Genomic DNA, 15,701 nt, shown 5'->3' on the forward strand with positions numbered 1-15,701 from the left:
CTCTCAACGTTCATATTGCAGAGCCAAACCGTACGACGAGCAGGACCACTTTGGCACCGCGTACAGCTCACCACCTTGCAACAAAGAATAGATTCAATGTCCTCCAAACACGTGTAGAGGTTCATTAGGGTTTTGAGGTTGTGCTTGGCATATAAATAGAGTTAGAGTTGTATCTTCATAATCAAGTTGAAAGGAATAAAAGTGTTGCAGTCAAAACTCTTTCTTCTTCAATAAGGCTCTTGTGATTCACATGGTATCAGAGCCATGGCTGAACTCACAGATCCCTTGTCAGCTCCAACGTTGAGCATTTCTCAGTGTGTTACCTTGAAACTGTCTTCCACCAACTATTTGTTGTGGAAAACTCAGTTTGAATCTTTTCTTTCCAGCCAATCTCTTCTAGGATATGTCAATGGCTCTTCCCCTCGTCCTCTCCCTACTGTCTCTGTCCGACGTGGTGACGAAGTCACAGAGGAGGCCAATCCAGAGTTCGTCAAATGGGTTAAACGTGACCAACTGGTTATGGCTTGGTTGTTCGGATCGTTAACTGAAGACGCGTTGCGGTCTGTGTATGGGCTTCAGTCTGCACATGAGGTTTGGTTTAGTCTCGGAAAAAAATACAACAGGGTCTCTTCTACTCGAAAGTTGGATCTTCAAAGAAAACTTCAGGGCTTGAAGAAAGACAACAAATCCATGACTGAGTATCTAAATGAAGTTAAGAGTGTATGCGATCAGTTGGACTCCATTGGCTGTCCAGTCTCAGATCCAGAGAAGATTTATGGAGCTTTGAGTGGATTGGGAAAGGAGTACGAGTCCATTTGTACCGTCATTGAACATTCGATGGACTCTCTCCCTGCAATGAGCTTTGAAGACGCGGTGTTTAAATTGGTGAACTTTGATGACAAGTTACAAGTATACAATCAAGCTCCGGAAGTGTCACCTCACTTGGCGTTCAACACAGGCAGAGGCTACTCTAACAGAGGAAGAGGCTACTACAACAATCGTGGAAACAGAGGCAGAGGTTCTGGCTCGTACTCTACTAGAGGAAGGGGTTTTCATCAACAGTTCTCAGGCTCTAACTCCTCCTCAAGACCTACGTGTCAGATTTGTAACCGCTACGGTCATTCTGCAGCTCGTTGCTACAATCGCTTTGACCAGAACTATCAGTCTCCAGAGGTCCAACACAATGCTCTTACTACTGCAAAGCTATCTGACCAAGACATGTACTCAGGACACGAATGGTATCCAGACTCCGCAGCTACAGCTCACATAACTAACGATGGTTCTCAGCTGAAGTCGTCTGAGCCTTATCTGGGTCACGATCAGGTCATCGTTGGGAATGGAGATTTTCTGCCTATAACTCACGTTGGATCGATTCCTCTGCACACTCCTAAAGGTATCCTTCCTCTGAATGATGTCTTAGTGTGTCCTGGCATAACGAGATCTTTATTGTCTGTGTCTAAAATCACCACTGATTATCCGTGTGAACTTACATTTGATGATGAATCTGTGTTGATTAAGGACAAAGTAACCAAACAGGTGATAACCAGAGGAACAAGACGTAAAGATCTTTATCTGCTGAAGGATACTAAGTTTCAGGCTTTCTACTCGTCTAGGCAGCGTGCAACAAGTGAGGATGTCTGGCACCAGAGGCTTGGGCATCCACACATGGATATTCTTCAGCTTCTGTCTCGGAATAATGCTATTGCTTTCAATAAGTCTGGTCCAAAGTTAGTATGTGATGCGTGTCCAGTCGGGAAGAGCTGTAATCTCCCTTTTATTTCTTCAGAGTCTGTTTCTACTTATCCTTTAGAGAAAATACACAGTGACTTATGGGGTCCTAGTCCTGTTGTGTCTACTCAAGGGTTCAGATACTATGTTATTCTTATTGATGATTTCACAAGATTTACATGGTTTTATCCATTAAAGCTCAAGTCAGATTTTTTCTCTGTCTTTACTCGATTCCAACAGTTGGTTGAAACTCAGTTTCAGAGAAAAATCAGACAGTTTCAGTGTGATGGTGGTGGTGAGTTTGTCAACACCAAGTTTCTCGATCATCTGGCCAAATCAGGAATCCGACAGCTGATCTCCTGTCCACACACGCCGCAACAAAACGGTCTTTCAGAACGGAAGCATCGTCACCTTACAGAGCTTGGTCTTACAATGCTTTATCACGGACGTGTTCCACAGCAATTGTGGGTCGAGGCATTTTTCACCTCGAATTTTCTGATCAACCTTCTTCCCTCTTCCGCTCTTTCGGATCACAAGAGTCCATATGAGTTGTTGCATAACTCTGTCCCGGTCTACTCTTCTCTTCGTGTCTTTGGCTCCAAATGTTTCCCTACCTTGCGGCCCTACATGGCCAACAAACTTGATCCAAAGTCTCTTCCGTGTGTGTTCATTGGCTATAATGAGAAATATAAAGGATACCGTTGCCTTTATCCTCCCACTGGCAAAGTGTTTATCAGTCGTCACGTTATCTTCGTCGAGAACTCCTTTCCGTTTGCTGATATTTATAGTCGGTTTCACAAGGCCTCTGACTCATCGTTGTTACAAGCATGGCGTGCTGCACACGTTCAGCCTGCATCATCTTCTGCTTCTGAGTCTGTCTCTCCTATTGAAGAACCTCCAGCCAGAACAGTCCCAGTCACAGTCCCAGTCCTAGTTGTGCCTGCAACTCCTGATATTTCCTCAGCAAGTGAGTCTGAGGAAGATAATGTACAACAGTCTCCTCAACATGTTCAAGAAGATGTGGTTCAAGCACATGATGAGCATCCCATGACTACTCGATCTCGTGCTGGCATTGTCAAGCCAAATCCACGATATGCTTTCATCACAGTCAAAGAAGATTATGCAGAGCCCAAGTCTCTCAAAGCTGCTTTGCGTCATCCTGGCTGGAACGGTGCAATGGGAACTGAGATTGATAATATGGTTGAGACAGAAACATTTGAGCTTGTGCCACCTGCAGATGGTCAGAACCCCCTCGGAAGTCAGTGGATTTACAAAACAAAATACCACGCTGATGGTACTGTGTTCAAACCGAGAGCGAGACTTGTAGCAAAAGGCAATGAGCAAGAGGAGGGCCTCGATTTCATAGAAACATTTAGTCCAGTTGTTCGTACAGCAACAATTAGGACTGTTCTTCATGTGGCAGTTACAAAGAAATGGTCCCTGAAACAACTTGATGTTCAGAACGCCTTCTTGCATGGAGATTTAAAGGAGATTGTGTTTCTGAAACAACCGCCTGGTTTTGTCGACCCCAACAAACCTGACTACGTCTGGAAGCTCAAGAAGGCGATCTATGGTTTAAAACAAGCTCCACGTGCTTGGTTTGATAAGTTTAGCAATTTTTTGCTTGACTTCGGATTCATCTGCAGTTTCCCTGACCCTTCCTTATTCATCTATCATCATGGCTCAGATGTTATCTATCTTCTCCTCTACGTGGACGATATGATTCTTACTGGCAACAACAATACGCTTCTGGATCATCTTGTTGCTCAGCTCAGTCAAGTGTTTCGCATGAAAGATATGGGCTCTGTACACTACTTCCTTGGGATTCAAGTTCATCAAACTCCGAATGGTCTCTTTCTCAATCAAGAGAAGTATGCTTCTGATGTCTTAATCAATGCAGGAATGAAAGATTGCGCTCCGATGCCCACTCCTTTGCCTTTAAAACTGGCCACTGTTCCCGGTCAAGATGAACTTTTCTCTGATCCTTCTTACTTCAGGAGCATTGCAGGTAAACTGCAGTACTTAACACTCACTAGACCGGATCTACAATTCTCTGTCAATTATATCTGTCAAAGAATGCACTCACCTACTGGCTCCGACTTCATGTTACTCAAAAGAATCCTTCGCTATGTTAAAGGAACTCTGAACATGGGAATTGGCATCAATGCTACCTCAGACTCCACACTTGTCTGCTACAGCGACAGTGATTGGGCAGGTTGCACTGAAACTAGAAGATCAACTGGTGGCTTTTGCACTCTATTAGGTTCCAATGTCATTTCTTGGTCTGCTAAGAGGCATGAAACAGTTTCTAAATCTTCTACTGAGGCTGAGTACAGGACCATGTCCCTTGCTGCTTCTGAGATTGTCTGGTTGCAAAATTTGCTTCGAGTGATGGGTCTGCAACAACAGCGCATGCCACTTCTTCTGTGTGATAATCTTTCTGCCGTGTGTCTCACTGCAAATCCCATGTTCCACAAACGGTCTAAACATTTTGATGTCGACTATCATTATGTGCGTGAGAGAGTGGCTCTCAAGACGCTGGAAGTTAAGCACATACCCGCTTCTCTGCAACTGGCCGATGTCTTCACAAAATCGCTTGGTCAGGAAGCGTTTTTCCGTTTGCGGGACAAACTTGGTGTCTCTGTTCCTCCGACCCCAAGTTTGAGGGGGTGTATTAGTCAGGCTGAGCCCAAGACAACAACAAAGCCCAAGCCCAATGATATGAGTTTCGGAGACCAGTCAAAGATGAAGATAAAGCCTGCTTTAGCTCAACCTCTCAACGTTCATATTGCAGAGCCAAACCGTACGACGAGCAGGACCACTTTGGCACCGCGTACAGCTCACCACCTTGCAACAAAGAATAGATTCAATGTCCTCCAAACACGTGTAGAGGTTCATTAGGGTTTTGAGGTTGTGCTTGGCATATAAATAGAGTTAGAGTTGTATCTTCATAATCAAGTTGAAAGGAATAAAAGTGTTGCAGTCAAAACTCTTTCTTCTTCAATAAGGCTCTTGTGATTCACACCTAAAACCAAAATTATATGTATTCGCAGACTCCCGCACCCTGATACGTCTAAACCAGCCATACGGCAATACCATACAACAGCGCTGGGCCAGTACCAACAAGTACTCTAAAAAACAATTAAAAATAAAGCAGTTGACAATGGATGTTTATTATTATGTCGAATGGTAGCGTATATATGGATATCGGACACAAACACCATATAATTAATTGAAAACCTTTTATCAAAAAAAAAAAAAAACACCATATAATTAAGTAAAGTACATAAAAGTCGAAATAGTATCCCCAAGTACATATATGATTTTTTTTCTGTACGTATAAAACATGATAACAAATGACCTTGGTGCGAAAACGTTGTCATTGATGCCCAAATGCTTTAGTTATCTCTGTGCGGTCTATTGATAAATTCTACAGTACACTGGAAAGTAAGATAATCAATATTCCAAAGAATAATTTCGAAAATGCTATATTGTACAGAGTTCTAAATAAACTATAGCGGATTGAATTTAAAAAAAACGGCTCTACGCAATGTTATTACCGAACTTTCTATTGGCTGGAGATCCTTTTTAAATTTTAAGGCAAATTAAAAGTGAAGTGTTGGTTTTCTCCACCTGAAAAGAATAGTTATCTCACACAGCTTGCAAGTATAAGGCAACATGTGACATGTTGTGTCACAGACCGTTGTTGGTGCATATGCTTAACTCATGATCACATGCAAAGTACACGTGTATTCTGAAGACAGCCCGATGGCATATTGCCATCCGGTTTTCTATATGATGAATCTCAAATCTTGTTTGTCTGTTCGTAGTTTTCTATGGAGGGAAATAAACTATATACAGAGGGAGAAGATGGAGAAAGAGCATTGCCGGCCCTTAGCATAAGCTACATAAGTGACTGTAAAAAAATTCTACTGTGCGTTTTTTTTTTGTTTATTATTTTTCTTATATTAGCATACAATCTCTCTATTTTGACTTAGGGTCATAAGAAAAGCTGGCAATATTTGGACCGGTATTGACAAAGAGGGTGATGATAGAGGCAATCCCTTATATATTATTTGAGAAGCATTACAACATTTTTTTGTAGCCACATCACATGTCATTACTAGAATGATTCTTAGAATCCTTAAAGAAATAGGTTAGTCCATCTAAATATATAATAAACTTTTTATTAAACTAACCATAAATACATTATTAATGTGCTTCATTATTTCCATAAATAAAATTACGGAATTAACTAATATGGCTAAAGTATATATGACAATTAATGACTTTGAATAATAAAGATTTGATAAAAATAAGTGTATTTTATATTATATTTGTTTATTTTAAACTATTAAAATAAATTAAACAATCATAGTAACCATTTAATAAAAATTAAAAAAATTCTTTATATGTTGTATTTTGAATTTTTAAAAACGAGTATAAATTACTAAAACCATTAAAAGTTTTACATTCAAATTTTGTGATCTATGGTTTAAACTTTTTGTTATGACATGATACAAATAATTAAAAAATCATATAAGTTGAAAGTCTCATTTAATAAGTATTAAAAATAAAAAATATATAAAAATATATATGTATATTAAATTAAATTATATGTCATATAAGAAAATAAATAAATATCTTAATTTTGAAATTTACTTTTAACAATTTTTTTTTAAAATATTGACAAATTAATTTTTAAAAATATTATAAATTACATAAATTATTAATCCTACAATGATAATTTTGTTATTAGTAATTTAAATTTTTTGCTATAACATATACAAATGATAAAAAAACACGAGCAAAAAGCATCATTTAATAAATATTAATATTAAAATATACTATATATATATGTTACTATCATTTAAATTTAATTATATACCATATCAAATAGAAAAAAAATTCTTTTGGATTAATAAAATTTATTTATATGTTTGCACCAACTTAATTATATAGGTAATAGTTACTGACTTTTTAATTATTCAATATATATTTATTATTTCATAATAGGTTAGAAACATATAATATATAAAATAATTTATATATATAACGATCTTAACCTAGTGAATATTTATTCCTGAAATTGAAGTGACCTTTTTGTCAGCCTTTCCATGTGTGGGAAGGCATTGTGGTTTGTGGGTCGTTCTCGCCAACATTAAAATTTCCAATTACGGTAAGTCTAAGAATAATATTAGTTGTTGTAGGATATATTCTTTGCAGTACATCCACACATCTAACAGAGAATATATTGCTTTTCCTCACACTTCAAATTTGAAACCTTTTTAATTTTCTTATTACCCTTATTGCAAAAGGACGTTTCGATTCAGAAACAGAATAATGACACTTGAAATTTCTGTCTTTTTTTAATCTTTCAGATGGAGAAACACTGAACAACGAAAGATGTGCTTTATTGGTGGACACTGACACTTGAAATAAATAAGTTTTTTTTTTTACACATTTCCTGAAATTTCCAGGAATTAGTTCTAAACAAAACTTAGCCAAGAACCAAATCAATGTGTCATCGTCCTCGAACACGGAAAAGTGATAATAAGATCTTTGAAATGATATTTTTTTAATTTAAAAACAGTAGTTAAAAATTAAAAAGAAAAAATATTAAATTCCAACGAAAATTTCATGATGCAAGAGTTTTGTAATATTTACAGAAACTAGAGGAATTTGCCAAAAAAAAAAAAAATTAAAATTTGATTTTGAATTAAAAACATAATTTCTTATTCAGCTAAATGAAAAAGCAATCTAAAAGGATAATAAATTGTAATCACGCTCTTATTTTTAAACAAAAAACATGTGAATATATATTTACGATTTTAACCTTGTAAAGTCTGAAACTAAAAAAAATCTATTTATTAAGTAAAATTTAAATGAATTTACAACATAATTATATCTTATAATTAAAGTTTAAAAAAATTAAAAAAATTTGATCAAAAATTAATTTAGAAATTCTAAATATGAATGAATATCTCTTATAGTTAAAAGTTTTGATTAGTAAGTGAAATTGAGTTCATGGATGCACATGTTGTTAAAACTCTCCCACTTTTGTCTAATATCTTTGAATTTGAAGACAAACTTTAGTTTAATTTTTTAATTTATTTATCTCGTATTTTCTCAAAATATTATTTAGTTTTTGTAGGTATTCTCACAATGGACCCCTTCTTAAAAATAAGATTTAGATCTATAGATTTTAAATGTGTATTTTGTGTTTATATTTAAATAAATTTTTAGATCCAAACTCTGTACTTGATTTTCTCTTTTTGAATTTTTTTTCAGATTTGAAGTTATTTCTTTCATTTTCTTGATATATAAATTTATAGATTTAAAAATGATTTGATACAGTAGATTTCTGATGAATTATGTTTAAAATTTAAAGTATAGTAGACGTCGAATGAAAGCTACTACACTATAAAGCATACTTCAAATGAAATCTACCATAATGTGAATGCGATTTTTTCCCCTTATTTCCCATAATATTATCTTTTTAACATATCATAGTTCATGACTTCCATCTTCTCCTGCCAAAAATATAAGAAGATCTATAAATTTCAAATTTTTGTTTCAATAAAATAAATTTATAGTTTCACACTATTTAATTTTTTTGTTTTATCTTATATTTCAAATTTGTATTTTTATATTTTTGTGTTTGCATTAAAATTCTAGATATTCAGATTTTCAAATCTGAAAATTATTCGTTATAGCATATTTCATCAAAAGTCTACTAATACATTATGATCTAGCCGACTTCATTTTAGACTTTATAATCTTTATAATTTTAACCATTTCTTAATATATGTTTGCAGATTTCACTAGTAAACGTCATTAGTAGACTTCATTTGAGCCATCAAAGTTATGATAACCAGAAAAACTTTACAAGTATCTTATGGAAGTGAGAATTTAGCATCTAATTATTAAGAATTATTTAAAATATATATTTTAACATACAATTTGTTTTATTGTAAATTATCATCATAAAATATTTGTTGGTAAATTAATAGTTTGATGCATAATTCTTAGCATAGTGTTCATTTTAGTTGGTGATTCACTTATTTGATATTATTAATTTTTGTTAGTATCAAAATGAATACAATACATTTCAACACATTTATATCATGTATTTTATGTACTTAGATGTCTTTCATCCTCGCAATATTTGAAATATTTGTTTAGCAGATATTCCGATGGATATTTCGATAATGTATGAACATGTTTTCATGAATAAATATAAAGTACAATTTAATTTTCTTAACTTGCTAAAACTCCAACCAAAAATTCGAACTAAATTTAAAATTCAGATAAAAAGGAAAAGGGAAAAGCTAAATTCCCAATGCCACCACTTGATACATTCGACTTCTGTTTAAATAATGGCTAGAGAAGAACATCACCATATTGGTTTTTCTTTCTTTCTTTTTCCGAGCGTAGATATTCTCTTACAGTCGTATAATTATTATCAATTGAAAGTAGAAATGAAATAGAGTTTTATTTTATTCTTAAAATATTTTCCATGAATTATCTTACTACAAGAATAATATCTTAGATTTATAATACAAATTTAGGTACAACATTACTGAATTGCCATCACGTAATCCATTACGTTATTCTGGAGATTATAAATTTTCATGTGAATACTTGCCTCCTTAAAGTTTCAAAAAAAAAAAAAAAACTTGCCTCCTTCCGAAATTCTAAGCTTACATTTTATTTGGGCCAAACTAGTTTAATAAACTTGATACGTCTGCAAATTTACTCACATTTTTAGTGGATGCCATCTATGTAGACTTTTAAAAAGGTTGTTGTTTTCGTAAAAGGCCAACTCATACATTTTTAGTGGATGACGTCTTGTGTGTATGTGTTGGTGTGGGGATCTAGAAGACGTCAAATCACATTCACAATGGCACTAATTCTCTTAAATCCTATAAGTACATGTTGTTCTGATTTTATGTCTTCATTAAATCAGCATTAACAAATCCGATCACCCGGCCCAAAGCAAGCTCAAACTTGTCAATCCCCACATCAGCACATACACACAATCCTATCAAACACTATTTCCTTATTCTGAAACGTTTAATCTTTCAAACTTATTCTTTGTTTCTTCTGAATTCTTAAAGAAGCAATCGAGATGGCCCGGATTTCAGCAGACCCACTTATGGTTGGAAGAGTGATCGGAGACGTTGTGGACAGTTGTTTGCAGGCAGTGAAAATGACTGTGACTTATAACTGCGACAAGCAAGTCTACAATGGCCATGAACTTTTCCCTTCTGCAGTTACAAACAAACCAAAGGTTGAAGTTCATGGGGGTGACATGAGGTCATTCTTCACTTTGGTACGCATAGTGCATCATATATTTCTTGAAAATATATATTTTTTTTTTTTGAAAATTTCTAAATATATATAACTTTCTCCCTTTATTGCTCTTTATGTAATGCACAAACCTTTTGTACTCTCTTGTTTTTGTAAGACTTACAACAAATCTAGGTACTTTTTACAAAAATACCAATTACCTGCTTATTTTTAAAATAATTCTAGTTTAAGATATAAACTGCCAAATTATTTTTAACTTATTTGCAAAAAATAACCAAAAATCAAGTTATTCATCCAGCCCGAAAGTAAAAATTCTGAATTTAGTTTTATGAAATTTTTTGTGGTAGAGTAGTTACTTTGAATATATTTTACCGTGATGGTTTATTAAAAACTATTTCAAATTCCTCTTATTTTCTCATATTCATTTTAGTTTTTTTGGTAATATATAGATTATATCAGTGTCTTTTAAAAAAATATGTTACGCGCTAGCAGACTGTATATTATATGTTGCGAATGCATGTGTGTTATATGTTTATTTTTGTATATAAGATGTGTCAATTGTAAATATTCATGAATGTCGAATATTCGAAACAGGTCATGACTGATCCTGATGTCCCAGGACCTAGCGATCCTTATCTCAGGGAGCATTTGCACTGGTAAAAAAATCTCTTTTCAGTTTTTTTTTTAAGAGACATGTGATTTATCAGTTATGCATAAAATATACGAGTTTTTTTGTAACGATCATTCTCAGGATTGTTACCGATATCCCAGGGACAACCGACGTGACATTTGGTAAGTCATATTTACTCTCAAATCAGACAAATGTCATAACATATAAGTATTCATTCTTTATTAGTTTCATATATGATCCAAATTTGTAACCTAATTGTTTGTATTAGTGTTACGGACTAGTTATAATCCACGTCTAAATTCATTTCAGTATAAAAATAACTAATTTAGCAAAAAGAAAAAGAAAAATAACTACGTATATAATTATGCACTCTTAATTAGTTTGATATGATCTGGACTTGTGATCTATTTGTTTGAGTTAGTGTTACCGCCGTGTTATATAACCTGGTTTAAATTTAGAAACTGAACGTGTGTAAGTTTTATTTTTCTTTGACATCATTGAAAGTGTGTGAGTTATAGACGACACAAGTAACTAAAGTTCCATATATATATGTCACTACAAAACAGGAAATGAAATAGTAGGGTACGAGATGCCTCGGCCAAACATAGGGATCCACCGATTTGTGTACTTGCTTTTCAAGCAGAACCGTAGGGGAAGTGTTGTTTCTGTGCCGTCTTACAGAGACCAGTTCAACACTCGTATGTTTGCACATGATAATGATCTCGGTCTACCCGTTGCAGCAGTTTTCTTCAACTGTCAGCGTGAGACCGCCGCTAGACGCCGTTGACTGACTTCCGCCGCCGCCATACCTAGCTTTATCCGTTCCCGGACAATATCGGTTGTTCCATCCATTCTACATCTTAGTTACGGGAAGCTCTATATTATCATGTTCATATATGTGTGTATTGTACTGTTTGTGATTTGAATAATTAAGCTTGTTATTTCTTGTTATGGTCTATTTAATATGTTGATGGATATTTTTGGTATTTTAATGTAAACATATGCATAAACATAATTGATATTTTGTATTATAGACCTACCCAGTCATTAATATATGTCATGGTTCTGTTGCGTCCGCCTATGCGGCAAATCGGTGTTAGCCAAAACGATTTTTAAAAAAATTGATTTCTAAGATTTAAACATGTTTAAATCCCGTGGAAAACATATAAAAATGCATCATAAACATATTTCTTAAAAATCTTATTTTGAAAATGCGTTGAAAACTTGCTTTTCTATTTTAAAAACTCGTTGAGCAAATTCTTTTTTTTTTAAATTTTGTATTTTAAAAACAAATGTAAAACAAAAAAAAACAAATGTATTTTTAAAAATTGCTTTTCTTCTCGGGATTGCTTTATATTGTTGAAATGACTTAGTCATAGTGGAGAGCATCCCTTATTACAAGAGGCACATATGTATGAAAGTTAAATATCGGTTCAGATTGCATTTCTTGAGTCGCAAGGATGTCCACTGGTTTATTGCTTTCTCGTGAAATCCATTGGAATTTGACTTCTTTGAACTTTTTCTCCATTGCCACACTTCTCTTACATAATTGTAAACCCTGAAAAGCCATCCCATTCATGCCACATGAGATCTGGAATTAAATGATCCATCATATATAGTTACATTTCATACATCCTTGTGGCGGTCTTCTCCAATTGTTTCTGCGCTGTCTTCTTTGTGTATTCAATTATTCATAGATATTAGGTGGTTCGTATCAATATAAACTTGTGCAGCCTTCCGCTCATCATTATCTGTTTTTTTTTTCAAGTACAGAGTTCTCGTCCAAGGTGTTTGTCGTTTTTGAAACAGTAGCATGTTCTTATTCTTCTAAATTCTCCAATAGGCTTCATATACCCAATGTTTGAAACTCTTGAAGTAGATTCGCATTTTCTGAAAGAAGGGCTCTCAGTTTGTCTTCATAAGAGGCTGTTGGATCATGCAAGATAGTGAGAGGAATGTTGGAAGCTCTCCAGAGTTTTTTGTGCATAAGAGCAGTCAAAGAAAGCATGTTGAATTGTTTCAGTTTGTAGGCAGATTGGTCATTTTGACATTCTGACTAATTCGACGGTAGGAAGGATAGGACTTGACCAATAGGTAATCCCTGAGATCATTTTCCAAAGCAAGTGTGCCATTCTAGAAGGTCACGTTCACTAAAACGGCAAGTGTTTTCCAAGTCATTCATCAAAACGTTCAGCAACAAACAAAAAGCCTCAACGTTTCATCGCTAAACAAGTCCACGTTCTGTTGTTTCTCTATACCTTTTTCGTCCGTCTTCAAAGCCATTTCTTCATCGCTTCAATTATATTCATTCGTTCTTCCCTTTCTCTCCAATCCTCCACGATCGATCTTCTCATCCTCGATCAGAATCGGATTGGGTAAGAAGTGAAAATGTACAGCAATTTCAAGGAGCAAGCGATAGAGTACGTGAAGCAAGCGGTTGAAGAAGACAATGCGGGGAACTACAGCAAGGCCTTCCCTCTCTACATGAACGCCCTCGAGTACTTCAAAACCCACCTCAAGTACGAGAAGAACCCCAAGATCCGTGAAGCCATCACCCACAAATTCACCGAGTATCTCCGCCGCGCCGAGGAGATCCGCGCCGTTCTCGACGAAGGCGGTCCCGGTCCTGGATCCAACGGGGACGCGGCGGTGGCGACGAAGCCGAAGAGTAAGCCCAAAGACGGAGGAGGGGACGGCGAGGATCCGGAGCAGTCGAAGCTCCGAGCTGGGTTGGACTCTGCGATTGTGAGGGAGAAGCCTAACATTAAGTGGACTGATGTCGCCGGGCTTGAAAGCGCTAAGCAGGCTTTGCAGGAAGCTGTGATTTTGCCTGTCAAGTTTCCGCAGTTCTTCACTGGTAAGGGTTGTGGAGATGAAAAGAGATATTTTTTATGAGAACCATGTGGTGAAGATGTTGATTAATTCCTGCTTTGTTCGTTTCTTAGGAAAGAGGCGCCCATGGCGAGCTTTTCTTCTGTATGGGCCGCCTGGAACGGGTAAATCGTACTTGGCTAAGGCGGTTGCTACTGAAGCAGACTCTACCTTTTTCAGGTAGGAGGATGATAGTAGCAGTGTCTTAGCTACTTATAGGTTCTTGGTTTTTGTTTGCTCTTGAATATTTATGTTATGCTTGCTGCAAGGGTTTCATGTTTAGCTGTATCTTGCATATAGTTGCATTAGTATTTAAACATTAGCCTTAGGCCTCCAAAATTTTTTAAAACAATTACATAAACATAGATGCAAAAAAAAAAATTAGTTCAAATCCATAATAAGTTGTCTATGGCCCCCTCGGGGCTGGCTCTGGGTAGAATCTAAAAGAATCTAAATGTCCTATACGAGAACCAAATCCAATGCATGTTGTTTTGGTTAGATAAGTGCACAGGCGTAAGAGTGCCTACGCATTATTATTTTTTTACTTGGGCTTGCATGAGAATCTAGATCACAAAAATGGGACTTTCTAGGCTAGCATCTTGTGCTGAGGTGTTGGGTTTTGAATTGATTCATGGCTTTGGCTGGCTATGTACTTTATGTTTGTTGTTTTCTATTTCATCGTGTGTTTATACTTGGAAACGCGTTATAGCTTAAGAAAAGTTGTTTATTTTTTACCTCCCAACCATCAGCGTGTCTTCGTCAGACCTGGTCTCCAAGTGGATGGGTGAAAGTGAGAAGCTAGTATCAAACCTTTTCGAGATGGCCCGTGAAAGTTCTCCGTCCATTATTTTCGTTGATGAGATAGATTCTCTGTGCGGTCAACGTGGAGAAGGAAACGAGAGCGAAGCTTCAAGACGTATCAAAACAGAGCTTCTTGTGCAGATGCAGGTGTAAAGCTTATTCCTAACTGAACACTCTTTATCATTCATTTAAAGCAGAAACGTCTATTCTCTTTACTTACTCTCTTTTACTTTCAGGGTGTTGGACACAGTGATGATAAAGTACTCGTGCTTGCAGCAACCAATACACCTTATGCTCTTGATCAGGTGAAAAAAACATAAGAGTGGATTGGTTCTATATTTTCTTGGCAAGTTTAGAAAATTACTGCTTAATACTACCATGTTGATTTCAGGCTATCAGACGACGTTTTGATAAGCGTATCTATATTCCTCTCCCAGAAGCCAAGGCTAGGCAGCACATGTTCAAAGTATTAAATTTCTATTAGTAAAATCATTTAAGAGTAGAACATAACTCGTTTTACTAAAGGTATGTGTTTTTGTGCAGGTCCATTTGGGAGACACACCTCATAATTTAACGGAATCTGATTTTGAATATTTAGGGCTCAAGACAGAGGGGTTTTCTGGTTCAGATGTGTCTGTTTGTGTAAGTAACTGGGTCCTAGTAGTTTGTTATATTTAACAGTTTGCGCGTAAGCCATTATCTTGAGAATTTTTTTGACTCCTGCAGGTAAAAGATGTTCTGTTTGAGCCTGTTCGGAAAACTCAGGATGCAATGTTCTTTTTCAAGTCACCTGATGGCACATGGATGCCATGTGGACCTAGGCAACCTGGAGCCATCCAAACCACAATGCAAGATCTAGCAACTAAAGGCCTTGCAGAGAAGGTACGTACATAAGTTTTAAAAGAATCCTTCTCCATCTTCTCCTTATACTAGCATGTGTGCTTTTGGTCCTGAGATAGTTTCATTCCGCAAAGTTCTTGTGAGCATATGCCTTGTATATGCTGTTAAAATAAAAGACTGAATTGTGTTTCTGTTTACAGATTATTCCGCCACCAATCACAAGAACCGATTTCGAGAAAGTACTTGCTAGACAAAGGCCAACGGTGAGCAAATCTGACCTTGACGTCCATGAGAGATTCACACAGGAGTTTGGAGAAGAAGGTTAATAAATTTGTCGTTCCAGTTGTATACTTTTCACTATCTTTAGTCTCTTCACTTTCTTATTTATGTACTGGGAAGGAAACAAATCTCAAACCTATGTTTGATTCGATCCCAAAACATTTGCTTTTGCTTTATTTCTCGAAATGTGTAAAAATGTTTTAAATGCTCGAACAATGTTTTTCTTTTCGTATTACAG

At 35.8% G+C, this 15,701-nt stretch overlaps 2 protein-coding genes across 2 annotated transcripts; both read left to right on the forward strand.

Annotated features, from left to right (window-relative positions):
- The first annotated feature begins 9,167 nt into the window (after nucleotides 1–9,167).
- LOC106356534 (protein CENTRORADIALIS-like) lies at nucleotides 9,168–11,693 on the forward strand. The gene is made up of 4 exons (XM_013796271.3): nucleotides 9,168–10,063; nucleotides 10,636–10,697; nucleotides 10,793–10,833; nucleotides 11,239–11,693. The coding sequence occupies exons 1-4, from the start codon at nucleotides 9,860–9,862 to the stop codon at nucleotides 11,457–11,459; spliced, it is 528 nt and encodes a 175-aa protein (XP_013651725.1). The 5' UTR covers nucleotides 9,168–9,859; the 3' UTR covers nucleotides 11,460–11,693.
- Nucleotides 11,694–12,960: 1,267 nt separating this feature from the next.
- Nucleotides 12,961–15,695, forward strand: LOC106358427 (protein SUPPRESSOR OF K(+) TRANSPORT GROWTH DEFECT 1). The gene is made up of 8 exons (XM_013798225.3): nucleotides 12,961–13,529; nucleotides 13,618–13,723; nucleotides 14,293–14,491; nucleotides 14,581–14,649; nucleotides 14,736–14,810; nucleotides 14,888–14,986; nucleotides 15,071–15,226; nucleotides 15,385–15,695. Exons 1-8 carry the CDS (start codon nucleotides 13,061–13,063, stop codon nucleotides 15,508–15,510), a joined length of 1,299 nt encoding a protein of 432 aa, XP_013653679.2. The 5' UTR covers nucleotides 12,961–13,060; the 3' UTR covers nucleotides 15,511–15,695.
- Nucleotides 15,696–15,701: the final 6 nt, after the last annotated feature.

The sequence above is a fragment of the Brassica napus genome, chromosome A7 (genome assembly GCF_020379485.1).
Source record: "Brassica napus cultivar Da-Ae chromosome A7, Da-Ae, whole genome shotgun sequence".
NCBI classification, from domain to species: Eukaryota; Viridiplantae; Streptophyta; class Magnoliopsida; order Brassicales; family Brassicaceae; genus Brassica; species Brassica napus.